This window comes from Marmota monax, unplaced genomic scaffold, assembly GCF_021218885.2.
Source record: "Marmota monax isolate L192 unplaced genomic scaffold, Marmota_monax_Labrador192_F-V1.1 WCK01_AAM20220418_F8-fsc00004, whole genome shotgun sequence".
Taxonomy (NCBI): domain Eukaryota; kingdom Metazoa; phylum Chordata; class Mammalia; order Rodentia; family Sciuridae; genus Marmota; species Marmota monax.
This window is the reverse complement of record NW_026692881.1, coordinates 18457099-18483098: the sequence shown is the minus strand read 5'-3', so window position 1 is coordinate 18483098 and position 26000 is coordinate 18457099. Positions and strand designations below refer to the sequence as shown.

Sequence of the window (26000 nt, the reverse complement as noted above, 5' to 3'; positions counted from 1 at the left end):
GAGAAATAGCTGTTGGGAAAGGATCAGAAAGACAAAGTGGGGAAGTCAGTCCCTAAAAATTGACTGAATGACAGGACTTGAAACTGGGGTGGAGACTGTGGGATTTGGGGAAGAACACCAGGCCTTGCAGTTGGGCCACCAGATCCAACCAGGGAGCCACGAAGACTGTGGAAGGGAAGGAAAAACACGGAAGTCCTAAGGGCAAAACTACAGAATTTCAGGGTGGGGATCCTGGGGGCAAGGAAATAAGGTGGATAGGAAGAACATAGGCGTGACAGAAAGGTTCTGGGTTTCGGACTGACGACGCGAGGAACAAGGCAGGTTACTGTCCCTGCCACTGTGATTCCACCCACTGATGAGACCTCCCGCAACAAAAATGGCCGCCTCGGGAGCCGGTCCCAAGCCCCGGGACACTTGAGAATAGGTTCCCGAAGCTCCGCCCTGTTACGGGCAATTTGCCCTTCTCAAAAATGGCAACCTCGGCACCCCTGAAAGCGAACCACTCTAGGCCCCGCCTTTGATCTCGTTGGTGGGGCTGGGGGATGAGAGCTGCATCGCGCGGGACAAATCGCTGGCGGCGCCCGACGGAGCAGGTGATTTCCCCTCCAGCCCCTGGCCCCGGGCTAGGAGAGTCGCGGAGAGCATAACCCAGGTTGCCGTCCTACGTGTTCTCCCACGGCACCTTCCCCGGGGCCACCAGACTCCCATTTCTGATTTTCGCTGTGGCCTGTAGCAAGGCACATCCAGTTTGTGCAGGCCTGCCCCTTCATTTGTCCCCCAAGGCTGTAACCCCATCCCTATGCCCTCAGGCCCACTATTCGGGACGCTTACGGTGTCCCACTATTGGGTTCAGGGAGCTCTTGCTTCCAGGGTCCGCCATCATTGCGATCCCACTTCCTGTGCACCACTCCCGCCCACACCCCCACTACCCGTTTGTACACCCATCTGAGTGTGGAAGGTGAATCTCTTGTTCCCCTCAATGTCCTTGGTTCCTTTAAGGCGTGACTTGGGGATCAGGTGAAAATAGTATATTCTTGGGCCTTCGTTATGGGTCTAGGACCCCAGGAGCAAGGCTTTGTAGGTGCTGGAAGAAGCAGTGATAGACCTCGGTGCTAGATGCCCCCGTGCTGCCTGAGTTCCCCAGGACTCCTTCCACACCGATCTTACTCAAGTCTAACTTGCCAAGAGAATCTCTGTTGAGCATCTGGAACAGGCAGGCCTGTGCTTGGCCCTTGGAAGCCAAATCGGGGAGGGAAGATGGGGTAGTCAGGGTTGGCTGCAGAGAGGAAGTGAGTCCTGCAGAATGGGACTTGAAGAGACAGAGGAAAGAATGTTCTGAGCAGGGAGAATGGTGTGAGCAGAGATTCTAAAATACTCAAGACAGCTGGTTAGGCAGGAGAGGATCATAATATAGGCTTGAACCACACCATTGGCATCATGAGAGATGGTGTGGTTGTTAATAGTGAGGCTTCTGGAGCCAGACTTAACTGGGTGTGAATCTGCCATTAGCTTGCTCTGTGACCTTGGGCAAATAACCTCTCAGTGCCTCTATTTCTTTTCAGGTAAAATGGGCTAATTTCAGTGTCTACGTTTTAGGGTTATTTTGAGAATTATGTAAAATTAATACAATAAAGTGCTTTTAGCAATGCCTGGTAAACAATACGTAAGTGCCAAGCCAACTTTTTAGCATCATCAGAAGTGTTTAAGCAGAACTTAAGATAATAGTCACATTTCAACCATTGGTCCCTGATTTGGGACCCCCCAGGAAGTAATAACAAGCCAGGATAAAAGCTTAGGCAAAGAAGACTTTATTTGGGGAAAATGAGGAGTTTCCTGATAACAACTCCCTGACCCCCAGACCTTGGTTAGAAACCTAAAGACATCAAACATATCCCTGAGAAGTTTTTTCCCTAGAAACTGGACTTTACTGCAGCAGCCATGAGTGTGTCCAACAGAGGTTGCCAGACTGCTGATAGCAACCAGGAAGTGAGGGTAATAAGTCCTGAAGGGTCATCCCCTCAGAGAAGCTGCTTGAAGAGATCTGGTATGCCTGGCCTGAGCTATCTTGCAATTCCTGGGGGCCCATGGCTAAAGTTTTGAAGCAGGAGGTAGGCATCTTCCTTGTAAACTGAGTTATTCACTCCTACTTTCCAAAGTGACCCTGTGCTCTCACAGCAGCTCTGTGTTACTGATTAGAGGAGCAGGCAGCTGTGATCATAGATGGTAGCCCTGTCCCAACTCAGTTGGAAGTCTTAATATCCCCATCCCAAGTAGACCTTAGAACAGGCACTAAACTAGGGGTGACCAAGACTTAAATCTTTCTCTCTGTCTCCCTCTCTCTTTTGGTGGTGGTACTGGGAATTGAATCCAGGGCAAGTGCTTTATCACTGAGCTATACACCTAACTCTGGACTTAAACCTTAACTGAGCTTCACTTTCTTCATCTGTGAATACATATTTATTGAGTGCCTACTTCATGGGGGGTGCTGAATATGTACTGGTGAATAAGCTGGGTGTATAGTCCCTGCCTTCATGAAACAACTGTAAGAAACATTAAACATTGTCCATATAATCTGTTAACTACAGCTGTGAAAGGTCCTGCTATGTAAGGAAAAACGTTGTTTGTAACGAGGGTATAAAATCGTAGCCATCATACCAGTTCTAGAAGATCAGGGGCTTGAATGTTCACAAACTGAAAGCAGGCCAGAGTAGAGGGGCATGATCCAGGGACTGTTGTGGGGAGAAGGGTTAGAAACCTCTTTGAAAGCAAGAGTGAGAGGAGAAAAGTAGATGTGTAAAGAGAAAATGGTCAGCGCTTCGTGACTGGCTAGAGGAAAGTAAAGGGTAAGATGCTGTCAAGGATAATTTCCAGACCTGTGGCAGGAATAGCTGCACGCCTATACATACATTTAGGGAGGATGGACCTGAAGGAGTAGAAAACTGGAGAAGTTATTTTGGGACATGTTAAGTGTGAGATGCCTGTAAGACATGCACTTGGCCATGTCATAGAGATAGAGACAAAAGTTTGTAGCTCGGAGAAGACTAGATTAGAGATTTGACATTTGGGAATTGATGACATAAAGTTGGTACTTAAGAATGTGGGCCCAGTGAGATCTTCCAGAGAGGGAGGGTGTGCAGAGTGAGGAGAGAGAAGTGGCTGTGAGCCTGAAAAGAGTGGCAGAGAAGAGGGCAAAGAGGGAGCCAGGGAAGAAATGGCCAGAGAGAAGGAAAACAGGAGAATGGGATATATCAAAAACCATAGTTGGTGTTATCAAAAGGGCAAATGTTAGGTGAAACCATAAGAAAGTGCTCTCTCTTTTGGTAGCCCAGAACCAGACAAAACTAGCAATCTCATATGGTTCAACTTGGCTAGACCTGAAACCTGAAAAAGTAACTAGTAATCTTAGCCTGAGAAATGCCAGTAAAGATGTTGGAATAGAAGCCAGCCTGGAGGGATAAGTGGATAGATGGAGAATAATAAAGCATTGGATTTGATAGGACTTAGTGAGTACAGATGTGGGTGAGAGAGGGCAAGATCAAGGGCAATCCCCAAGTTTCATGTTCTGCAGCAAAATGAGTGGTGTGAGCTGGTGAAACAGGAGGAAGTGGCTTGGAGTGGAAATGCACAAATTTGGGAAGATATGAGTTTAGGGTGGGTGGAAGGTGAGATATCTCTGAGCCTTCCAAATGGGAGAATGAACTGACGTCTGGACCTATGGGTCTGCAGCCATTCCTTACTACCTCTGTGTCTCTCACTCCTAAATAGTCTTTGGGGAGTCAGAAGTGTTTAGATGGAGCCAAACTAAGTAAACAAGTATTTACCGAGTACCCATTAAATGTGAACATTTTCCTAGGTGCTGAGTCTAACACCGGTGATCAAGACAGTTCCTCTACTCTTAGAGCTTATAATACATTCTGTAGGACAGATATTAGGCAAATAAACATAAAATAACATGTAAGGGGTTGAGTATTGTGGAAAATAACTAGTTTTGGTAGAAGATCTCTCTGAGGAGGTTAACAGTTGAGCAAAGCTCTGGAGGAAGTGAGGGCATGATCCCTAAAGATGTCTACAGGTATAGGCAGGAAGATGCTCAACAGGTTTGAGGAACAGTAAGGAGGCTGTGGGCAGGAGTGAGGAGGGATGGTGAGGTTGGGGAGGTGAGCAAGGGCCAGATCTTACAGGCTTATGGGGCTCTGTAAGCCTGGGAAAGGAGGATGCAAAGTCTTCTAAACAGTGCCAGGCTGCTAGAAGGGCAGGGTCTGGGCAAGAGAGAATCCATGAAAGACTCTCCCTTCTTTTTAGGTCCCAGAGCCAGAAAAGCCCCTTTGTGCAGAGGGTGGGTGGCTAGACAATGGAGCCCTTTGTGGTTGGACTTGGGGGCCAAGTGCTCCCTCAATTATGAGATTCCTCAGCCAGGAGGCATGTGACCCTAAGACCTTGACTTTTTACCAGAGGGTCTGGGCTAGCTGTTGGGGAATGGTATGAGGGATGGGGAGAAATGGGGGGCTGAAGGTTGGGGAGTGGTGGGGCAGCTTTCTGGAGACAATGCTGTGTCCTGCCTTAAGCTGGAGGTGGTAGACATGGGTAGTGGAAGGGGCTGTGACTATTTGGGGGAGCTGGGAGGGCAACTCAACAGATGGTTCTATAGCAGGAGGGCAGGGAGGAGCCACTGACCCAGGCCCAGTGAGTGAGGGCAGGCATAAGAGGGCTTGGTAATCCTTTGTCTTGTGTCCCTTCAGAAGAGGAGAGATCATGGAGCTGGAGAGGATCGTCAGTGCAGCACTCCTTGAGTTTGTCCAGACAAACCTCCCAGAGGCCGACCTCAGGTAGAGAACCAGCCAGGGCTGAGGCTGTGGCTGCCAGGCAGTGCTCTGGGGCCTGACCAGTGGCAAGATGGGTGGAAAGCACTTGGCTGTGTTCCTGAGATGGGGAGGGCTGATTTTGATTTGTTGAGGTGGCCTTCCCTGTCATCTTGTCATTACTTTTATTGGATGGATGGAAAACCAAAACTCTGAGGAGGAGGGGAATACTCTTTGCCCTCAAGGATTGAGGTCTAACTCATAGATCCTATGAAGCCAAAGGCTGGAGTCTCAGGCTAGGTGGGGGTACTACAGGTGTAAAGTGTCCTACCTGGGGCTTGTCCTGTCCTCTTCCTACAGTGGCTTGGATGAAGTTATCTTCTCCTATGTGCTTGGGGTCATGGAGGAGCTGGGCCCCTCAGGACCATCAGAGGAGAACTTTGATATGGAGGCCTTCACTGAGATGATGGAGGCTTATGTGCCTGGCTTTGCCCATATTCCCAGGTAAGGCCTGGCAGGGGCTAAATGGATGGGGGAATGGCTGGTTGTGCGGGGTAGGCAAAGTAGTCCTCTCACTGCCTTCCTCTTCCTTTAGGGGCACAATAGGGGACATGATGAAGAAGCTCTCTGGGCAGCTCAGTGATGCCAAGAACAAAGGTGAGTCTGGGATTCAGACACTTGGGGGATTCCTAATCCTTCCTCCACGCCCCTGGTAAACCTGATGCCCTCTCTACCTCTTTTAAGAGAACCTGCAACCACAGAGCTCTTGTATCCAAGGTCAGGTTCCCATCTCCCCAGAGCCCTTGCAGCGGCCTGAAAAGCGCAAAGAAGAGGCCAGGTCTCCTGCTGCTGCTGGGGACACCCAAGATGAGGTACTAGTAGAGGAAGATACTGATTTGGGACCTTGGGGGTGGGAAAGGAGGAAGTGCTGCCTCTTGTCAATGTTTGTGCCCACAGGCAGCTGGCGCTGAGGAGGAGCTGCTTCCGGGTGTGGATGTACTCTTGGAGGTGTTCCCTACCTGTTCAATGGAGCAGGCCCAGTGGGTGCTGACTAAAGCACGGGGGGACTTGGAAGAAGCTGTGCAGATGCTGGTAGAGGGGAAAGAAGAGGGGTCTCCAGCCTGGGATGGCCCCAGTCAGGTATCCCATCGTAGCCCTGTCCTCCCACCCACACAGCCTAGGCTTGTTGTTAAGCGCCCCTCCCCTTCTCATTCCCATCTGTTTTCCCTGCTGGTGCCATTGGATCTACACGAGACCTTTCCTCTCCACAGGACCTACCTAGGCGCCTCAGGGGCCCCCAGAAAGATGAGTTGAAGTCCTTCATCTTGCAGAAGTGAGCCTGGGCTGGGCTGGGCTGGGTAGGGCAGGGCAGAAGGGTCTTCCTAGGGTGGCAGGAGCTTCAGCCATCCAGTTTTTGGCAGGTACATGATGGTGGATAGTGCAGAGGATCAGAAGATTCACCGACCCATGGCTCCCAAGGAGGTAAGAGGGTTGGGGGCAGCTAGGGATGTGAAGTCAGGAGACTGACTCCTGGCTTCTTCTACTCACTACCTGATTGCCTGATTGCCCAACAGGCCCCCAAGAAGCTGATCCGATACATTGACAATCAGGTGGTGAGCACCAAAGGAGAGCGATTCAAAGATGTGCGTAACCCTGAGGCTGAGGAGATGAAGGCCACATATATCAATCTCAAGCCGGCCAGGAAGTACCGCTTCCACTGAGGCACTTGCTGGACTCTGCTGGAGCCTTCTAGGCTCAGATCTCAGAGGGATGCAGGAGCCCTACACCCCCACACAGGGGCCTCCCTTACTCCTGTCACCTTCTTTTTCCTCTTCTCTACTTTGTTGTTCCACAGTGTTAACCTACTCTCAAACCTGCCTCCAAGGGCACAGTAAAGATGGCCCAAGGAAGGTGTGAGTGCATTCTGGTCATTTTTGCCTCATGGCTGGAATACTAAGCCTGTCTGACCTTTATTCCCCAACCTTACATTCCCTGTGTCCAACAAGGCAGCACCAGACAAGAGAGAGTAAAAAGCTCTTTATTTGAAGTTCCAGGATGGGGCAGGGCACTGGCCTCTCACCAGAGGTCTCCACAGTTCATTTTCCCTACAGCTCAGTGTCAGGCCCAGCCACACAGTCCAGCTGTGCTCTCATTGGCAGGAGGGTCAAACCTGCAGGTTGACAAAGGGTGCGAAGCACGCCATGTCCTGCAGCAACACCAGGGCCTGGTGCAACGGAGGCTCCACATCGATGTCCACACCACGCTTCCGCAAGCGGCTCAGGCTAGGCTCAGCCACGTGGTGGCAGTGCCGCACCCGCAGAGAGCGTAGTGCTGGGCAGTACTCCGCCAATGTCCTGAGGAAGGAGGGGGAGAGGCTAGAGGCAGGAGGCACGCATCCAGCCTCCTGCAGGCTCCAGCAAATTCCAGGTCTCCCCGCAGCTCAGGACATTTTTTTTCCTCCTATTTTTTTTTTCTCCTATCCGAGGGAGAGGGCCTGAATAGGATCAAACATTCCAGGCCAACAACTGGAGGTTTGCTGTCTCTTAAAGGGGAAGGGGGGGGGGGGAATGTGCTCCTCAGCTCCACCCCGGACTGTAGGATTTCCCCTTGTTGAAGAAAAACTAGAAGGTGACTTTGGGTGTGAAGTCTCCCAACGTGTTAATGATAGCTCAAGAGTTTTGAACTGGGCTTTCTGGCGTAGACACACCTAGATGCCTTTCTGTTCACATTGGGGGTGCCCTGGTTAGCAGGAAGGTCCAGAACTCTCAGTTCGGTCTTTGACAACTAAAGCCCACTCCTCCCCCACAAGGCTGAATGATTTGCCCTCCTCCCACCTCCCCGACCCCCAGGCACCTTACGCCGTCGCTTCCGACGCGGAGGCAGCCAGTGAGGTCGAGGTGCTCCAGCTGAGGGCAGTTCCGAGCCAACTCCTGGACTGCTGCATCCCCGACATTGGCATTGACCGCCAGCGAGAGGCTGCGGAGGCCGGCGCCGCGTCTCTGCGCCAGGTACACGATGGCCTCGTCCTTGAGCTGACGACATGCAGTGAGGTCCAGCTCCTCCAGGACGGGGCAGCGGTCAGCTAGGCCGCGTAGCGCCAGTCCGTCCACCCAGTCACAGTGCGCAAGCGACAGGCGCTGGAGGCGGGGGCACCCCTCAGCTAGAGCTCCTAGCACGCGGCGGCTCAATTGCCCGCAGCCGGCCAGTGCCACACTCCGCAGCTGCGGATTCCGTGACAGCACTGGTACCAGGTCCTCGTCCGATAGCCACTCGTGACACGGCGCCAGCACCAGCTCCTGCAGCCCCTCGGCGTCCCGCAGTAGCCGGGTCAATGCAGCCCGCGGGATCTGCGGACCCACCTGCGGACGGAGAGGCACCGGACCCTCAGCTGGTCCCGGGGGCGGGACAGACGCTGCCTATCTGCCGCTGAGTTCTTTCTTCACAACCCTTTTGGCTTGACACCTGCCCTCCCAGGAGAGACGCCACGCTCCCTTTTGAGTCGCTACCTAGTACTCGTCCCTTGGGGCTACTACATGCTGCGTGGATCGCTTCCCAGGCAGGCCTGGCTGCATCTGGGGACCCGAAGGGTGCACAGCGTAGTTGGGGGCTGGGCTAGAGACGAGGCGGGGGTGGTACCCAGAATGGGGCGGGTCTTCGACCCCGGGCTCACCTGAGCGGCATCGAAGCGGCGCAGCCCGGCCAGGTGCAGCTGTACTAGCGCACGGAAGGCCCGGCTAACGCGCTGCAGCCGAAGCAGCTGGCGCAGCGGGACCCGGTTCAGGACGTGTGGGAGCAACACGTCTTCCCAGGGCAGGTCCAGGAATCTGAGGATAAAGAGGCATTGGTATCCGTGGACCGCTGTTTACTTGCGAGTCCGCCTCCGTTAGGCTCCAGCATCGGGGTTCCCAAGAGCTGCCCTCAGGCCCAGCCTAGGCTCATCTCCCTCCCCTGGGCATCTCTTCCTTCCTCGGCCCCTCCAGTGCTCGGTACCTGACGGCTCCGGGTTCTTGCTCCCCTCCGGACGGCTCCATTGGTGGCTCCATCGGTTGTCTAGTGCGCGTGCGCAGTAACGTAAACTCTAGCTTTGGCCTTGGAGCTGCTGCGGCGAGCCCGCCTCTTTGGGCTGTAGAGACAGACCGACTCAATCGAGTGCCGTCTCACTGAGGATCGTCTCTGAAAGCTTTCCGGTTGGACCCCAAAACTGAGAGAGAACAGACTAAAGGTGTAACATTAGACCTCGCCTTCTCGGCCAAAGGGCTCAAAGCCCTAGGCTGGAGAAGTGGTGGACGAAGACTGGTTTCTGCGTTCTTCATGGGCCTGCAACAGCCTCTAAGTGAAGTAGGGATGGAAGGAGCAGGAAAAGCCAAAAACCGAAGGGGCGGAGCCAAGACTCTTGGGTTACCGAGGACCTCCTCTCTGTCCTCTGGTGGCATTTAGCGACTTTAAAAAATGGGGGAAAACTGTATAGGGTCTTACTGTCTGACACGCAGTAGGTGCTTAACAACTACTGAAAGAACAAATAAATGGTGTGATGCTGGAATTTTTTGGTTTCATTAAGCAAACGTATTCAAACCTCTCATTCCTTGTTAACTGTGAAGTACAAAACTGTCCATCCTCTTCCACTTCCAGACAGTGTGGGCCGGGTTTTTGCCTAGAGAGACACAGGAGACGCTATTCAGCTCAGACCCTTTCTTTTTCTCTAGAAGTTCAGAGTCCTGAGAAAAATGTGTATTCAGTTCAGCACAGGGGTACTGTTTCTTGGCTGGCCTTAATTGTGGGATCTGGGTCTGGGCTCGCTGTGTCACAAGGACGATCCAGAGCTCTGAACTCAGCCACCAGGCTTCCCTTTTACCACATCCCCATGTCATCATTTCAGTTCCCATCCTGGGGAATCTCTTGATTTCTTCACCATCCAAGGGGTAGGTGAAGGGGCATGTGAAGAACTCAGGTTTTCGCGCTCCTTCTGTGCTACCGCTAGAGCCGACTCTACATAACTTAAACTGCTTTCTATCCGCTATCTTATCAGGACTTTGGGCATCTCTTCAAGGTGGGCAGGTCTGTCCTATCACTCCATTTTAAAGATGCGCAAACCGAGGTTCTGGAGAGAAAGCGTCTTGGCCAGGATCAGACAAGACACTTTAAAAAAAAAAAAAAAAAGACAAGACACGGGTAGACAACCCAGACATCCTGGTTTTCCCAGAATCCCTACCACGCTCTATCACCCCTCAATGTAGCAAGAATGGAGAAGCCAGCAGCGGGAAAGGACCAGAAGAGGGTCAAGTTGGGTGATGGGCTTGCTTCCTTTTCTTCCTCAGCCTTAGGGAAGGGGTAGCTGGGAGGACCAATCTCTGCAAAGATAGAGCCATGTGGGCGCGCACCACCTCCGGCCGCGCGCCTCCTTCCTCCCCCTCCCCGCTTTGTTCGCACCTCTGCGCCTGCGCAGTACAACAAATCTGGCGCTGTCCCCTTCAGCACCACGCGGAACCCGCGCCACCCCTCCCCGCGGTGAGCCCCGCGCGCCCCCGCCTCGCACGTCCTCGCTCCCCCTGACTGCCCAAACCGACCCCTTCCTTTAGAGGTCATCATCTGCTCTCCCTGGCCTAACCAAGAGGAGTAGTTGCTATAGTAACTCGTGAGGCTCTTTCTTAAAATAACCAGACCCCCTTCTACCCGGGCAAAGGGCACAAGGGGTGCCTGTCCTCCACTTCTTCCAGTCTCGAGGTCATCCCATCTAACCTCTTACCCCTGGGAGGGAAGGATAACTAACTCAGGTAGCGACAAGTTCCTCCTGAAGTCTGACTTAACATCCCTCCTTCCGCATCCTGGGTGGGTTGTCAGGATTGGGTCACCTGGGTCTGAGACGACGAAGGGTTCAAGACGTGTATCTTCACCTCCCTTCCATAGTTGGTCTTCTGGGTTTAGGGGGCGGGTCCTGTGTACACCCCTACCGTGTGCTTTGCTCGGCCCCGTGCTCGTGGGGGCGGGAGCGCGTGTGGCATGTAACAGGTCATGTGGCAGCCTCCTGGGGACACGCGTGGGGTCTGGAGCAGGACACGCGTGGGGTCTGGAGCAGGACACGCGTGTGCAGCTGGGCCCTACGTGTGGCTCAGGAGGCAGAGGACGAGAGGACCTGGACACAAGTGTTGTGGGGCATGTGAGGGTCTGGCGAACAAAACGGGGGGGGGGGGGTGCCTATGCTCTCCCCCTCGTCTAGGGTGGGTCCTAGGTTGGCCGGAGAGCCCAGTGGGGACCTAGAGACCAGGAGGGTTGGCAGCCTCAGAGACTCAGGGCCCTGGGAGGGGAGGGGGTGGGGGGATTAGCGCTGCTGAGCGGCGCGTGGGGGGGGGGGGTTGGAGGAGGGACTGAGAGGCGGGCGGGCCTGGAGCAAGCGGGAGCCGTGCTGCCTTCACAGCTGAGCAGGGCCCAGCCTCTCCTTTGCCTCTCCTCGGTCCCAGCTCTGGACGAGCAGCGGTGAGTACTGAGGTAGCTCTGAGTAGGGGCTGCACAGGGGACACTCACGAGGGCCCTGTTGAGCTTCAGGAACCTACCTGGCAGGGTTGCTGCTCCTGGCCTCTGCCTCTACTCCGCATTGCTGCCACAGCCCTCTTATCCCTTTATGGTCCCTCCTGGGCTAGGCAAGATCTGTCATAACCCTAAGGGGAGGAGGGAAGGAGAGGGATATGGTGCAATCTTACCCTCCAGAGATCCCGTGACTGTTGAGGGGGAGGGGACAGTGTGTGTCCCTGCTTGAGTATATGTGTAAATGTGCATCTGTATTTGTATGTGATTGTGACCAGTAGGTTGCTTGTCCAATACACCTGTGTCTCTGTGTGCCTTGGAGAATGAGAGCCTGTGTGTACATTTGGGTACCTCTTTGTGTGTTCCTGTTTGGTGATGGTGTGTGTGTGTAAAACAAGCATGTGCCCTTTTCGTTACACACATATTTGTTATGACTGTGAGAGTGTATGAGGGTGTGTCTTTGAGCAGTATGTGTGTACATCTGTGTCTGTGTGTGCTGGAGGGTGTTGCCCATGAATGTTTTTGTGTACTGATATATTTGTCTTTATGTTTTTTTTGTGTGTGTGCATGTGTGTGTGCGTGTGTATGCATGTGCATTTATACCCGTATGGAAAAAAAAAAACACGTATCTTTTCCATTCAGCATACGATATCTATGTATTAAAGACAGAGGTCTCTGTTCAGGCCTCTGCTATGCCTCTCAGCCCTTCATCGTCCCTATATAACCCCTGTTCTTCCTTTCCTTCCAGAAGGTCTGAGTTCTCCCTCTCTTAGTGAGGGTCTTCCATAAGAGGGACTATAGAGCACTAGGGCTGAGTAATGGTGATGGTTGACTAACATTCCTGATCCAGAGGTTGGGATACCAGCTTCCCCCACACCAGAAGTAGCTCCAAATTGCCAGAGACTCAGCTCACTCAACTTTTGAACTAGCTTCCTCACTCTTCCCAGGGTGATGCTCAGGGCCCCCAGGTAGAAGGAAAGGAGCCAGGGTCTCATTGGGTGGATGATTTTTTTCTTCTCAGGCCTCCAAGGAAGTACCCTCCAGGGATGGGATCAATGGCCCCATATTTCCAGGGTGGGCTAGGTCCCTGGAGTGCAGAGACCCAGCCAACTTTCCTCTCCTTTTCTCTGCTGACCTGCCCATCTAACCCACGGGCGCTTCACCCCCTGCTCCCCCTCCTCTCTTGCAGGCCTGTTTGAAGAGCATGCAGCCCCCTTACTCCCCACCTGGCCTCGCCATCCCTGCCCCCCCAGCCTGACCCCCGGCCCCAGCATGGCCCAGGGTGCCATGCGCTTCTGCTCGGAAGGTGACTGTGCCATCTCCCCACCACGATGCCCTCGCCGCTGGCTCCCCGAGGGCCCTGTGCCCCAGAGCCCCCCAGCCAGCATGTATGGCAGCACAGGCTCTCTGCTGCGGCGAGTGGCAGGTCCAGGTCCCCGAGGCCGGGAACTGGGACGTGTAACCGCACCCTGTACACCTCTGCGTGGCCCCCCTTCTCCCCGCGTTGTAACCTCACCCTGGGCACCCTCTTCACCCACTGGGCAGCCCCCACCGGGGGCCCAGAGTTCCGTGGTCATCTTCCGCTTTGTGGAGAAGGCCAGTGTGAGGCCACTGAATGGGTTACCTGCTTCTGGAGGCTTGAGTCGGAGCTGGGACTTGGGTGGAGTTTCTCCTCCCAGACCCACCCCAGTCCTCGGGCCTGGCTCCAACCGGAAGTTGCGGCTAGAGGCATCCACATCAGATCCACTCCCAGCTGGAGGAGGTTCTGCCCTTCCAGGCAGCAGGGACCCCTTACGTGGGCCACCAGTTCCACCCCAGGTTGGAGCAGATGGTCTTTACTCTTCTCTTCCCAATGGTTTGGGGGGCCCCCCTGAGCGCCTGGCTACACTATTCCGAGGACCTGGTGATACTGGATCCCTGAACCAGGTATGCAACCTGCCTTCCGTTTCCTGAAGCCCTAGTGCCCCAATGAAGGGGAAAGGCTTGGTTCCCCTGTCAGGCTTGGGCCTGTCTCTGAATCTTTCAATGTCCTAAATCTGTCTCTTTCTTGCCTTCTGTGTTTGTCCTTGTGTCTCTGCACCTCCATTTCTGTCCCTGTGTTTTTATTTGTTTCTGTCCCATATTGTCCTTGTATATGTCTGGCTTCATCTCTGGGTGCTGCCTCTGTCTCTCCCTCCTTGGCTCAGGGGGACACCTGGTCCTCTCCCCGGGAAGTCTCCTCTCATGCCCAGAGAATTGCTCGAGCCAAATGGGAATTCTTCTATGGCTCCTTGGATCCCCCCAGCTCAGGTAAGGCCTGGGACTGAGCCAGGGGAAGGGGGCAGGGCCTCCCAACAGCAGCTGAGGACAGGTAGGGAGGCTTCCTTCAAACCTGCCCCAATCCTTTCCTGGTTCCTTAGTTAGCCAAAGCCTCTCCCAGCCTCAGTCTTCCCATATGTGTCATGATGGTGGACAGGCATAGAATGGGAACCTGAAAGAGGTTCAGCCATGGAGGGAGGGGACAGCAGAATATCAGAGTCATTCTTTGGAGTAGAAAAGACACCGATCTCCTTCAGGCTTCTCAAAGTTGACAATGACTTGGTTTGAAATGAATTCCACTGGCACAAGGATAAACAAAGTTTGTGACAGGAGGAATGGTGGCTAGACAGTGAAAGAACTTCCTGCCAACATGAGACCATGGGGGAGTTGCAGAATAGGACCAGGACAGGGGACTGAAATGGATAAACTCCTGACCCGTATGCCTATGCACACTACAGGTGCTAAACCCCCAGAGCAGGCCTCCCCATCTCCATCTGGGATGGGCTCAGGGCAGGGCTCTGGGGTAGCTGTGGGGCAAGCAACCAAGTACTCCGAGACGGACCTGGACATGGTGCCCCTGAGGTGCTACCGAGAGACTGACATCGATGAGGTGCTGGCTGAGCGGGAGGAGGCTGACTCAGCCATCGAGAGTCAGCCCAGCTCTGAGGGCCCACCTGGCACTGCCCGCCCACCTGCCCCACATCCTGGCCCATGCCCTGGCCCTCATTCCAGCCTGGGCAGTGGAAATGAGGACGAGGATGAGGCAGGTGGGGAAGAGGATGTGGATGATGAGGTGTTTGAGGCCTCAGAGGGGGTCCGGTGAGTGGGGAACTGGGAGAGGAAATGGCTTGCTCCTTCCCACTGGCCCAGAGACAAGGGGGTGGGGTGGGGGTGTCATAGGGACATGGATAAGGATGAGAGCAGGGCTGGGAGGGTCAGAACCAAGTTGATGGTTCTGACAGGGCAGTGTGGAGTGTAGATTTCAGGCAGAGGACTGAGGCCTCGCAGTGTTGGGGATGCGGGGGCATCAGCAAGAACCCAGGAGACAGAGGAGCCAACGCGTTTAGAGGATCAGAGGCAGGAATGAGAGATCAGAAGTCAGAATTCATCCTGATGATATGGGAGCATCAGTCCAGAGCCTGGGGCCAGGCAGGAGACTGGGGAGCGCGGGGGCTTTCCTTTCCGTCTCACACCCCATTGCAGCTTGGAGCCTCATCTTCTCCTAAGATGTTGCCAGAAATAGAAATGGGATGGCAGGAGGGAAGCAGATCAGGGGAAAGGAGGAGAAAGGGAGATTAGCAGGGAGGGACGAAGAGGGGGATTGGGTGCTGGGGTGGGCAGGGCTGGGGTGCTGCAGAAGCACCGAATCTTTTGCACCCTCAACTCAGCTAGCTCTTTTTTTGGGGGGGGTTGAACCTGTGCAAAGGGGATCATAATCCCCTTAACAGAGTCAGTGTAGTCAGTGTGAGAGCTCAATAAAATCATGCCCCAAACCTGTGCTCTGGGTCCCTGATCAGACATTTCCTTGCCCTTGCAGGCCAGATAGCCAGATGCCTCACTCAGGGCCTCTCAAGTCGCCTGTGCCCTTCCTTCCTGGGATCAGCCCCTCAGCTGATGCGCCTGACTCTTTCAGTTGTGTGTTTGAAGCCATCCTGGAATCACACCGGGCCAAGGGCACCTCCTATACCAGCCTTGCCTCCCTGGAGGCCCTGGCCTCACCGGGCCCAACCCAGAGCCCTTTCTTTACCTTTGAGCTGCCTCCTCAACCCCCTGCTCCCCGGCCTGACCCACCTGTTCCTGCCCCACTTGCTCCTCTTGAACCGGATTCTGGTACCAGCTCTGCTGCTGATGGGCCTTGGACACAGAGAGGGGAGGAGGAGGAGGCAGAGGCCAGAACCAAGCTGTCCCCAGGGAGGGAGCCCCCTAGTCCCAGCCACTCTGAAGACAGCCTTGGGCTAGGAGTGGCACCCCTTGGCAGGTAAGCAATTCCTTTGGTTTTCTCAGCCCCAAGGCCCTCAGGGTCCCAGAACCAGCTGGTTTAAGGAACAGATCTGAAGTGTGAGGATGTGGTTTGTACTCCTGACCCAAGTGGGATGGTTAACAGATATCTGTTTTCCCATTTGGAGGGCTACTTCCATTGACCCCTTGCAACTCCCCTGTGGGCTCAGATCCAGTAATTGGAGAAACCATAATTCAGGACTGGAGGAACCCCAGAGAACATCCTTTATCTCCCCTGGAAGGCCCTTTCCCCCCAGGTGGAGTCTCTCACTGCCACCTGGCCTGAGGGCTTCTCTAAAGCCCAGTCATCAGCCCCTCCCATATTCTCCCTCCCTGGCCCTGCCCAGTCGGGTGTCTCTCCTCCTGCTCCAGGATCCTCCTTTCACAGCCTAACCTTTCTGCTCTCCCCTTTGCCAGCTACCCTCTCAGTCATGGAAGCCATGGCAACAGGAGGGGGTGGCCAGGAAGACGGGGTTGCCTAGCAACCAGGAGTTTCCGGCCTCTGTCTCTGGGGTGACAGGTGGCTTTTTGAGTAGAGCAGCTGGGGTGGGAAGGAAAAAGGGGGTGAGGGGATGCACCCTGACCCCTAGTTCCTCTAACCCCAGAGCCTACTTCTTGGTGGGCAGAAGGGAGGCACAAAGGAGTCTCCTTTCCCTAAAAGGTGGGAAGAAGAAACACTTGTGAACACATGAGAGTCTCTACTGTCCTCAAATCTTTGCCTGACCCTCTACTGTTCCTCCCTGGCAGCCTATCTATCCCACCTCTGCCTATACCTCAGGGCCAGAGGCTCATGTTCCATGTGTGATAATAGGGAATGTGTATCTAATAGCAAACCCTGGGAGCTTTGGGGAAGCAGCTGGAACTCCCACAGCAATAAGACAGATGAGGGTTAGACTTGGGGCAGGACTTCCACAGACAGTTGGTAATGATGGAATAGTTTGATGAAAGAACCTATCCAGTCTCCTTCCCTGGAGAAAAGAAAAATGTGTTTCCCATGTTCCCCTCTCCCCTTCTCCATCTCTGGGTCTGGAGGCAGAGGGAGGGTCTGGGGGATCCCAAAGGACCCTGCCCAGCCCTGAGCTGGTGTTCTACCCTGGCAGTGAACCACCCCTGAGCCAGCTGGTGTCCGACTCAGACTCAGAGCTGGACAGCACAGAGCGGCTGGCCTTAGGAAGCACAGATACCTTGTCCAATGGACAGAAAGCGGATCTGGAGGCCGCACAGCGCCTGGCTAAAAGGCTGTACCGACTAGACGGCTTCAGGAAGGCTGATGTGGCCCGGCATCTGGGCAAGAAGTAAAGCCACCGGGCTGGAACTGAGGACGGGGGTGGAGGGAATGCATCCTGGGGGCAGCACCTCCATTCTCTCCATTTAATGTCCCTGGTCTCTAGGTAACCCCCCTGCTGACCCCTTGACACTTCCCCTTGAGATCCCACCTGTCTCTCTGCCCTGTCCACAGCAATGACTTCAGCAAACTGGTAGCTGGCGAGTACCTCAAGTTCTTTGTCTTCACAGGCATGACTCTGGACCAAGCTCTCAGGTGGGTGTTGAGCCCTTGGAGGACAGTCCCTACTGTCCAGGGTTGGTGTTCAGGGGCCCAGCTATGCCTCCCTCTAACCCCCGTGCCTCCCTTAAGCTGTCCTTCCCAAACTGATTGGGCATGGCTAAAGGCCAGGGCTGCCTAGCAAGGGGGTTTTGGAAGGCGATGACATCCTCCAACTTCCCTACTTCTCAGGGTGTTTCTGAAGGAGCTGGCCTTAATGGGTGAGACCCAGGAGCGAGAACGTGTGCTGGCCCACTTCTCCCAGCGGTACTTCCAGTGTAATCCGGAAGCCCTGTCCTCAGAGGGTGAGGAGGCTAGGAGTAGGGCTGCCCAGCTGACCACTGAGGCAGAAGGGTGGAGCACTACTGCATGTGTGTGTGCAGAAAAGCATGTAGGCAAGTGAACATGCCTGTAGGCATGTGAACGCTGTAGGCATGTGAACGCTGTAGGCATGTGAACATGCATGTGTTGTCAGACAGTGCTAGTTACATGTATGTAGGCAGGAATATTGCTAGGATCAAGAGAGTGTTGTGTAGAGGCAGGTGGCAGTTGTGTTTGCATGCAATTGTTGAAATACATGTGCAGTACCATGCTTGGCTGGAGTGGGGATTTGCACTGGTCTGCATACACTGTGGGGTAGACTTGTTTGTGCTTAGTGCATAGAGGCATGTGCGTGTTGGAGGCAAACATGGAGCAGTCCCTAGCACCTTAGGGAGCTAGGGAGATGGGTAAAGGTCCATGCTGAGGGATCTGCTGGAAGACAGTGATAGGGAGAGTTCACTAATGGGGTTCCAGTCTAAGGAAGATGTGATTGTGGGCCAAAGGGGGTCCTGAAAAGGGGCAGGATGAACTGAGTGGTTAGGAAGACCAGCTGCAAAGAGTCCCTGGGAGGGGGCCAAAGCTGATTGTCAATTCTTTCTTAGATGGCGCCCACACACTGACCTGCGCCCTCATGCTACTCAACACAGATCTTCATGGCCACGTGAGTTGGGGGCGGGAAAGTGGGAGCCAGAAAACAGGCCCCTACCCAGAGACTTCAAGGCCTGGGAGGCCCACGATCTCCCAAGCTTATAGGCTTCTGTTTCCTTCCTTAGAACATTGGGAAACGCATGACCTGCGGGGACTTCATTGGGAACCTGGAGGGTCTCAACGATGGCGGCGACTTCCCCAGGGAGCTGCTCAAGGTGGGTGGGGGGGCGGGGCAGGGTAGAAGCTGCAGTAGGGGAAGGAGAGACCACCCGGTGACCCAGCCTGAGGGAGGTGGGCGGGGATCGCCAGCAACTGCTCCTGCCACAGGAGGCTGGGCTCTGGTGATTCAGCCTGGGTACCGCCCCCTCGCCCTGCCCCCGCCCCTCCCAGAACATGCGCACACGCTTGCAGTAGCTGCTGCTTGTGGCGGGGGAGGGGAGCTGAGCAGGAGGCCCTGAACTCTGCATTTAACCTGAACAGTTCCCCCTCTTCTACTGTGCACTGAGGTTGGAAGGCGAGGTAGGGGTCCCGGGTGGGGTGGGAGAGGGGACATAGGCACACCAATCCCTAGTGTGTACAGCTACAAAGACTTTCCAGGTAACCTCTTCCTGGGAGGGACCTGGAGGTAGAGGGACCTGGGCTGGACAAAAGCTTTTCCAAGGTGTTGAAGCGAGAACACAAAGTTGGGACTAGATACTGCGTTCCCGCAGGTGCAGACCACACGCCTAGGCGCCAGCACTTGAGGAATCAGGAAGACAGGGGCTGGTGGTGGGAGAAGCGGGGCATCCCCATCCCGTGGGTTCACTCCTTTCCCTGATGGGGTGGTGTTTTATCCAGGGAGGCATGGACTCAGAGGAACCCCTAGGGTGGGACAAAGGAGTCTTTGAACCACAACATACATATGACTGCAGAGGACGCATCCTAGGATGTATCTGGACTTGGGGTGTGTTGGGCTTCTGAGTTTTGGAATGTATCTGAGTCGGGGCATCTTTTACGAGTTGAGGTGTATGCTTGAGTTGTGTATGTGTGGCAGGGTGCATTTGAATCAATGGGTGTATGACGTGTTTGTGCTTCAAGGGTGTGCTGAGGGCTTATGTGTGTAAGGTTTCCATCTTCGAATTGGCTGATTTATGACATACATCCGTGAATAGAGTATGTTTTTAAGTTAAAGATGGTATATTTTGAAGTGTACAATCGGGGTGAATGGAAATTGGTGCATTAGGTTAGTTGAAGTGTATGTTTGAACTGGGTGAGTGAGTTGAGATGCACACATGGGCGTTTGGGGTATCTGAGGATGAGCTTGAGAGGCCGGGACTGCCCATGGCTACCTCTCCAGTCTAAGTGAAAAAGGGCAGTGGGGAGGCCTTGCGACCTCTCCCCTCACCACCACCTCCAGCCCTGAGGTGCCGGGACGGAGTTCCAGACCCTATCCGCAGCCCGCCCCCACAGCTCGGTGCTGGGCGCGCGGAGCGCCGGGGGCCAGCGTCCCCTGGCAGCCCCCACGCCTGCGCCCCCGCGGGCCTCCCCCGGCTATCCCCGCGGCGGCGCGGGGGCCCCCTGGCGCTCCAGCGCCTCCATTTTGCACCGTCCCCGCCCCCAGCCTTCCTTCCCTCAGCTCCACTCCCCTCCGCGTCTGCGCCCCCTCCTTCTCGTGGAGCTGCGGAGCAGACAGCGCCGCCGCCGCGCTCGGTGCGTCGGTGGGAGCCGGCGGGGCTCTGGCCGCGCGCTCGCGCCGGCTGTCGGGGAGCCGTCCGCGGGCCGGCCGGGCGGTCCGGGGCCGAGGGCGGGCGGGGGCATGGCCGGGGGCCGCGGCGCGCGGGCCGGGCCAGCATGATCGGCGTCAACAGCATCCACAGCAGCGCCGGGCGGCTGCGCTCGCGCTCGCTGTGCTCAGTGCGTTACGGGCGCACCCACCGCGGCGCGGAGACCCTGTGCTATGGCTGGCCGCAGCGCTCACGCAGTCTCAAGCCCGTGCTCTACACCGACCTGGTGGTCAGCCGCCTGCAGAACCGCAAGAAGAAAAAGGCGGTGAGGGCGTGGGGGCTGCGGCCCACGCCAGGGTCGGGGGCGACAGAGGAGGCGGCTTGAGGGAGGCTCCGAGGGCGGCTGAGCTGAGGAGGGCACGGATGGAGCTGTGGGAAGGGGGGGAGCCCAATAGGGACAGAGCTCGTGGGCAGCCGGAGGTGGGCATGAACTCGCGGAGGGGGATGGCAAGGTGGTCCTCACAAACCCGAGTCTTTTGGAGACGAAAAGGGTTTTCTAGATGGGAGCGTGACATGGACTCACTGATGGGGTTCAGGACCTTGGAAGGAAGGTGTGGCGCTCCAAGCAAAAGGGGGGTCTTGAGAGTTGGCAGGGATGAACTGGAAGACTGGAGACAGGGTTGCAGGTTGGATCTTGGTGGCTGCTTCAACCTTCTGGTCAGAGAGTTGGGGAGTCAGGGTTCAGATTCTGAGGCATGGCAGGGTTTGGGTCAGGTGTGTCTTAGGAGGGCTATGCATTGATTAGCTTGGCACGTGCTGTGGGTGCCTCCACCCTGGGGCAGGATGTGCCAGCGTGGGATGCTTGGGTAGCCTTGTAACCAGGTACGGCTATGGGCAATGAGAGAGTCAGAGACTGTGGTGTGTGTGTGTGGGGGGGGTTTGGAGGGACCTGTGTCCCATCATGGGGAAGGCGCCGACGTCACCACTGCACCCAGCTCACACGCAGGCAGCATCACATGCCACACATAGCAAAACACACACTTGCTGGGGACACACCCACTCACACAGGCTGTCGGAAGCACCTCCACAGTTGGAGGAGATGGCATGGACCCATATTTCAGGCCACTCCCCCAAAGAGGGGCCCTCTATGCCACTCCTGGAGGCCATTTTCTCTTCTGACCACCTCAGAGTCCCCATGTATCTCCAGGCCAACTGTAGGGAGGAGAGAAGAAGAAGAGACAGAGGAAGACACTGGTTTAGAGGCTTACAATTTGGGGTGGATAGGCTTTGGAAGGCAAAGCTTCAGACTAGTCATCACTTCTCAGTAACATAAAGTGTGCAGGTGGCTAGGGGATGGACCACTGGCATTTGGCTTGATGGTGCTGTCTGGGTTGGGGGAAGGTCTCGGCTTGTCCTGGGGTTTGGAGTCATGAGTGTATGTTTTAGCCAAGTAAGGAGCTGGGAGAGTGAGCCCCTATTGTGGGACCTCAGTTTCCCCATATGCTGTGTGTGGGCTTATTCTGTGGGAAGAGGCCAGAACACATGGCTGGGGGAAGGAGGGTTTATTGGGCTGCTCTTCCCCATTTCCTTAGGGCTATGTTTCTCCCATCAGGATCTGAGCAGGAGTGTCCCTTAATAATAATAAAGATAATAATAGTAGCTACCATTTATTGTGCATCAGCCATGTGCCAGGATTCCCTGCACTGCTTGCCCCCACATGTTGATGTTTGTTCCTCCCCTTGGATACCTGCCCAAAGTCATAGAGCTAAAGTGGCAGAACTGGGCCTGGGTATTGGTACTGTATTCCAGAGCCTATGCTCATGGTCATTATACATTGCTGCCCCTTTCCCCTTAGATCTGGCTCTTCTCCCAAGTTGGGAGGGAGGGCTTTGAGCTCTGACATTGGGGTACCTAGTATGCTTTCCCTCAGGACTGACCCATACTCCCTGATTTGTTCTTCCCCAGGCCTTGTACAGCTCCATCAAGAATGAAAAGTTGCAGTGGGCCATGTGAGTCCCAGGGCTGTGTGGGGTTAGGGGTTAGGGGTGGGGAAGAGCTGCCTGGGTTACGGAGTCCTGGGGCTGTGGGTACAAGGAGGTGGGTAAGAGGCAGTGTGGCTGCCTTGCTTCCTTCTTTGGAGATGCCCTGCTTAGACTTGGGGTCTGTTTTGTCTCCAGCTGGGTTGTTATGACAAGCTGGGTTGGACGGGAAGAGGTGTGCTGAGACGTAAAAGGAAGGTCTCCTGGTAGCCTCGTAGGAAAGCAGAGGCCTCTGGAAGGGTAGTCTTGATCAGTAGCACAAAAGGACCCCAGTGGGTCTTAGGGAGCCCAAGTATCCCAGAACAAGGGGCTATGTTGTATCTTCTTGGTATCCCCAAGTAGAAACACAGGCAAGCCCAAAGAAAGTCATGGAAGGTCCAGTATGAGGGAGAAGGTCCAGTTTGGGCCTTGGGGCCTCCAGTCTGAGGGTAGAGCCCTCAAGTAACAATCAATCTATCATTTGTATTTGTTGCTATCTACTGAGAGTTCAGTCACTACCCAGTTTGGCTAGGAACTCCCAGTCTTTAGGAGAGACCTCAGAGAGGCAGAGCTCAGAATTAGGGTACAAAGAGAAATCAGGGAATGCTTTTTGGAGGATTGGAACTGAGGCTTCCCTGAGGGGAAGTATTTGGGAGGCAAAGGTGTGGCTGAAATGAGTGTGAAATGGGGAGACCACAAGGAGGCAGGCCTGACTGGAATGAAGAGAAAGAGTATTGGGGAGATGTAGTATAAGTTTCATGTAGGAGACAATGGGGAGCTACTGCAGATTCTGGAGCAAGGGAGTGAAAAGATAGAATCTCTCTCTCTCTTTTTTTTTTTATCTGACAGAAACTGCAGACCAAGATTTTTTTTTGGAGGGCACTAGGAAGCTATCCCTTCCACCATTTAGCCAACATATAAGCAAAGCCTCATAGTTTAGGTTAGGTATGGTTGAGTTGAGTCAGACATGTGTCTGTCCTGGTAGAGGAGGGTGTGAGGGTTGGGTGTGTATCTAGAAATAGAGAGGATGGGGATGGTTACATGTGAGGGGAAGAAAGGACAGCTGTGGTTCTACTCTGGGGATGTCTAGTTTTAGGAAGGAGACATGCTGCCTTGAGGAGCCCTGTTCTGAGGGGGGAAACCTGTGGCAGGAGCCTCAGGTTGAAGAGACCCCCTGCAGCTCCACAAACGCTGGAGGAGCTTTCCAGGGTGGGCGGAAGCCAGGGCTGAAGGGGGGTATGGCTCCATGACCAGCTCCCCTCTGAGGCCATCACACCTGCAGAGACGAGGAGGAACTGAGGCGCTCTCTGTCTGAGTTGGCCGACCCCAACCCCAAGGTCATCAAGAGGGTCAGCGGGGGCAGTGGCAGCGGCTCCAGCCCTTTCCTGGACCTGACTCCTGAGCCTGGGGCTGCCGTCTACAAGCACGGGGCCCTGGTGCGAAAGGTGCACGCAGACCCTGACTGCAGGAAGAGTACGTGGCCAGGAGGGGGGTCTGGGGGATGGATGGGGGTGAGCCTGTCCCAGGCCCCCCTGACTTGCCTTCCTTCCCCCCCAGCACCTCGGGGCAAGCGGGGTTGGAAGAGCTTCCACGGGATCCTCAAGGGCATGATTCTCTACCTGCAGAAGGTGCGGGGCCAGGCCCATGGTGGGGGCTGTGCTGACTTGGGAGGGAGAGTGGGTGGCTGGGCTAGGCCAGGCCAGACTGAGGCCAGGACAAGATGGTCACCCCTGCAGGAGGAGTATCAACCTGGGAAGGCACTCTCAGAGGCGGAGCTCAAGAATGCCATCAGCATCCACCATGCTTTGGCCACCCGTGCCAGTGACTACAGCAAGAGGCCCCATGTCTTCTACCTGCGCACTGCTGACTGGCGGGTCTTCCTCTTCCAGGCTCCGTGAGTGTCCTTTTCCTGTCCACCCCAGACCCTTTCCTTGACCCTGGATTGCCTCATTTCTTCTCAGGCCACATCCTGAGCCAGGACAGGCATCCCTTGGCCCAGATCCCAAGGGACTGTGCTGTCTCCCCAGGAGCCTGGAGCAGATGCAGTCCTGGATCACTCGCATCAATGTAGTCGCTGCCATGTTCTCTGCACCCCCCTTCCCAGCTGCTGTTAGTTCCCATAAGAGGTTCAGCCGCCCTCTGCTGCCCAGCGCTGCCACCCGCCTCTCCCAGGTAGCCCCAGTTCACTTGGCCCACCTGCTGCCAGTGGGATGGAGTGGGGCAGGCCCAGGCTGGGTGCACTCCAGGCTGCCGTGTGTTGCATCCCTATGACAGTCATGGGAGACAAGCAGAGGCTCAAGTCCAGCCCCTACACTACTTGCTAAGCTGGAAACCCAGCCATAGTGTGCTTTGCTTGTCCAAAGGGACACCTTGTTAAAATTTGCCCAAAGGCACTGTATATCTAGATAATAGTGACCCTGACTGTTCTCTCCTGGCTGTTAGGAGGAGCAGATGCGGACCCACGAGGCCAAACTGAAGGTCATGGCAAGCGAGTTGCGTGAGCATCGGGCCACCCAGCTGGGAAAGAAGGCCCGAGGAAAGGAGGCTGAGGAGCAGCGGCAGAAGGAGGCCTACCTGGAGTTTGAGGTGAGTCTCCCTGCTTGGTACTGTGCTTCCCAAACAGGCTCAGGCTAGGGCTAAGGGTGGGGGATTTTACATTTATTTATTTTTATGTGGTGCTGAGAATTGAACCCAGTGCCTCACACATGCTAGGCAAGTGCTCTACCACTGAGCCACAACCCCAGCTCAAGGGTGGGGGCTTTTAAGAGTTGTATCAGCAGGGTGACCTTGGGTTTAATCTCTCTGAGTGTAAGTTTTCTCTTGGGAATAAGGGTAACACTCCACACTCCCTAGGGTCAGGAGGTAACACGTCTGTTTCTTGACTCTAGTAAAAACTCAAGAAATGGCTGAGCATGGTAGCGTATGCTTGTAATCCCAGCCATTTGCTGGGGAGGCTGAGACAGGAGGATTGTGAACTCAAAGCCAGTCTGAGCAAAAGCGAAGGGCTAAGCTACTAAGACCCTGTTTCTAAATAAAAAACAAAAAATAGGGCTTGGGGTGTGGCTAAGTGGTTGAATGCCCCTCAGTTCAATCCCTGGTACCAAAAAAAAAAAAAACCCCAAAAAACCTCAAGAAATGTTAGCTGTAACCCACAGGTAGTTCTGAGAGCCCAGAGAAAGTCATCAACCTGCCAGCTGGGGTCTTTTGGGATATAGAGGTGGGTGGGACATTCCATCTCCTAGCTGGTCATGGGTGTGGGAAGGGCTGGGAGAGGAGAACAGGTGCTCATGGCTCCTGGCCCCCTGCCTCAGAAATCCCGCTACGGCACCTACGCAGCACTGCTTCGGGTCAAGCTGAAGGCAGCCAGCGAAGAGCTGGACGCCATAGAGGCAGCGCTGGCCCAGGCTGGGAGCATGGAGGACGGACTCCCTCTGCCTCACTCCAGTCCCTCCCTGCAGCCCAACCCCACCAGCCAGGCCCGCACTCAGCGTCCTGGCTCAGAGCCTCCGTCAGGGGCAGGCAGCGCAAGGCGGAAGCCCTGAACAGGGAGTGGGAGTGTGGGGGATGGTGCCTGCTGGGCACCTGCATGATGACATGGCCCTGCCTAAGCCCGGGCCGGCCTCGGGCCACCCATGAGGGCCTCCTGGCCCAGGGCCCGACCGCGCCGGACGCGGTGTCCGGGGCAGGGTTGGGCATGGGCCTCAGGAGCCTAGGCTAAGGGCGCCTCTAAGACCCCTTTTGTGATAATGTTTTGCACTTTTTCGTACAGGGTGGGTGGGGGTGGGAGGGGCCAGTGTCCCGGAACTTTTGATGGGGTCCTTTTTTTTTGTGGGAGAGGCCTGACAACATTTCCGCTTTCTGCCAAGACTATCCCCACCCTGACACCAGCAGTCACACTCTCCATCCTGGGGCCTGGCTCAGACAGAGGCCCAGAGTTGAAGCTGAGCTGGTTTTCCCTCCTTTTCCATGGGGGCTTACCTCTCTCTTTCCAGAGGTGAAGGAAGGGCATCCACATTGAGGCCCTATCCACAGACCAGGGTGGCACCGCCTGCTTTCCCTCCCTCAATGGGCCCTGCCCTTTGTACAGCCTCTGCCCCATTAAAACTGCTCTGAATTGCTGGCTGGGTCTTGTCTTCTTGTTGGCTTGGGGCCA

The 26000-nt window shown here is 55.1% G+C and overlaps 3 protein-coding genes across 9 annotated transcripts; 2 read left to right on the top strand and 1 right to left on the bottom strand.

Annotated features, from left to right (window-relative positions):
• The first annotated feature begins 444 nt into the window (after window positions 1-444).
• On the top strand, window positions 445-6709 carry Cuedc2 (CUE domain containing 2). 2 transcript variants are annotated; one of them, XM_046450445.2, is made up of 9 exons: window positions 445-593; window positions 4740-4826; window positions 5160-5303; window positions 5395-5456; window positions 5544-5671; window positions 5757-5939; window positions 6071-6132; window positions 6221-6281; window positions 6374-6709. In XM_046450445.2, exons 2-9 carry the CDS (start codon window positions 4753-4755, stop codon window positions 6518-6520), a joined length of 861 nt encoding a protein of 286 aa, XP_046306401.1. In that variant the 5' UTR covers window positions 445-593; window positions 4740-4752; the 3' UTR covers window positions 6521-6709. The 2 variants fall into 2 exon arrangements, with proteins under 2 accessions (XP_046306401.1, XP_046306402.1); XM_046450446.2 differs by having other exon boundaries at window positions 451-593; window positions 4743-4826.
• A 112-nt stretch (window positions 6710-6821) lies between these two features.
• On the bottom strand, window positions 6822-11420 carry Fbxl15 (F-box and leucine rich repeat protein 15). 4 transcript variants are annotated; one of them, XM_046450444.2, is made up of 7 exons: window positions 11348-11420; window positions 10649-10929; window positions 9373-9450; window positions 8790-8922; window positions 8470-8623; window positions 7658-8158; window positions 6822-7153 (listed from the first exon to the last, which is right to left on the bottom strand). In XM_046450444.2, exons 3-7 carry the CDS (start codon window positions 9377-9379, stop codon window positions 7088-7090), a joined length of 861 nt encoding a protein of 286 aa, XP_046306400.2. In that variant the 5' UTR covers window positions 9380-9450; window positions 10649-10929; window positions 11348-11420; the 3' UTR covers window positions 6822-7087. The 4 variants fall into 4 exon arrangements, with proteins under 4 accessions (XP_046306400.2, XP_058437253.1, XP_058437252.1 ...); XM_058581270.1 differs by lacking the exon at window positions 10649-10929 and having other exon boundaries at window positions 7653-8158; window positions 8790-9000; window positions 11348-11384; XM_058581269.1 differs by lacking the exon at window positions 11348-11420 and having other exon boundaries at window positions 7653-8158; window positions 8790-9000.
• Window positions 10225-25961, top strand: Psd (pleckstrin and Sec7 domain containing). Of its 3 annotated transcripts, XM_058581264.1 has the most exons (18): window positions 10225-10304; window positions 11212-11270; window positions 12508-13244; window positions 13505-13607; window positions 14075-14435; window positions 15154-15594; window positions 16715-16909; window positions 17074-17154; window positions 17350-17462; window positions 18081-18139; window positions 18252-18341; window positions 21795-21838; window positions 23130-23320; window positions 23405-23475; window positions 23584-23741; window positions 23875-24019; window positions 24290-24433; window positions 25159-25961. In XM_058581264.1, exons 3-18 carry the CDS (start codon window positions 12591-12593, stop codon window positions 25387-25389), a joined length of 3081 nt encoding a protein of 1026 aa, XP_058437247.1. In that variant the 5' UTR covers window positions 10225-10304; window positions 11212-11270; window positions 12508-12590; the 3' UTR covers window positions 25390-25961. The 3 variants fall into 3 exon arrangements, with proteins under 3 accessions (XP_058437247.1, XP_046306291.1, XP_058437248.1); XM_046450335.2 differs by lacking the exon at window positions 10225-10304 and having other exon boundaries at window positions 11158-11270; XM_058581265.1 differs by lacking the exons at window positions 10225-10304; window positions 16715-16909 and having other exon boundaries at window positions 11158-11270.
• Window positions 25962-26000: the final 39 nt, after the last annotated feature.

What these genes read in the sequence shown, in the direction of transcription:
- Psd (XM_058581264.1), top strand. Translation starts at nt 12,591, where the DNA reads ATGGCCCAGGGTGCCATGCGCTTCTGCTCGGAAGGTGACTGTGCCATC. An exon ending in GGAAGCCCTGTCCTCAGAGG is followed by an intron (nt 17,463 to 18,080) that starts GTGAGGAGGCTA and finishes ATTCTTTCTTAG; the next exon opens with ATGGCGCCCACACACTGACC. An exon ending in TCCCCAGGGAGCTGCTCAAG is followed by an intron (nt 18,342 to 21,794) that starts GTGGGTGGGGGG and finishes GTTCTTCCCCAG; the next exon opens with GCCTTGTACAGCTCCATCAA.
- Cuedc2 (XM_046450445.2), top strand. Translation starts at nt 4,753, where the DNA reads ATGGAGCTGGAGAGGATCGTCAGTGCAGCACTCCTTGAGTTTGTCCAG. An exon ending in CAGTGATGCCAAGAACAAAG is followed by an intron (nt 5,457 to 5,543) that starts GTGAGTCTGGGA and finishes ACCTCTTTTAAG; the next exon opens with AGAACCTGCAACCACAGAGC. An exon ending in GACCCATGGCTCCCAAGGAG is followed by an intron (nt 6,282 to 6,373) that starts GTAAGAGGGTTG and finishes ATTGCCCAACAG; the next exon opens with GCCCCCAAGAAGCTGATCCG.
- Fbxl15 (XM_046450443.2), bottom strand. An exon ending in GCCGCTTCGATGCCGCTCAG is followed by an intron (nt 8,159 to 8,469) that starts GTGAGCCCGGGG and finishes CTCCGTCCGCAG; the next exon opens with GTGGGTCCGCAGATCCCGCG. An exon ending in GTCGGAAGCGACGGCGTAAG is followed by an intron (nt 7,154 to 7,652) that starts GTGCCTGGGGGT and finishes CTCCTTCCTCAG; the next exon opens with GACATTGGCGGAGTACTGCC.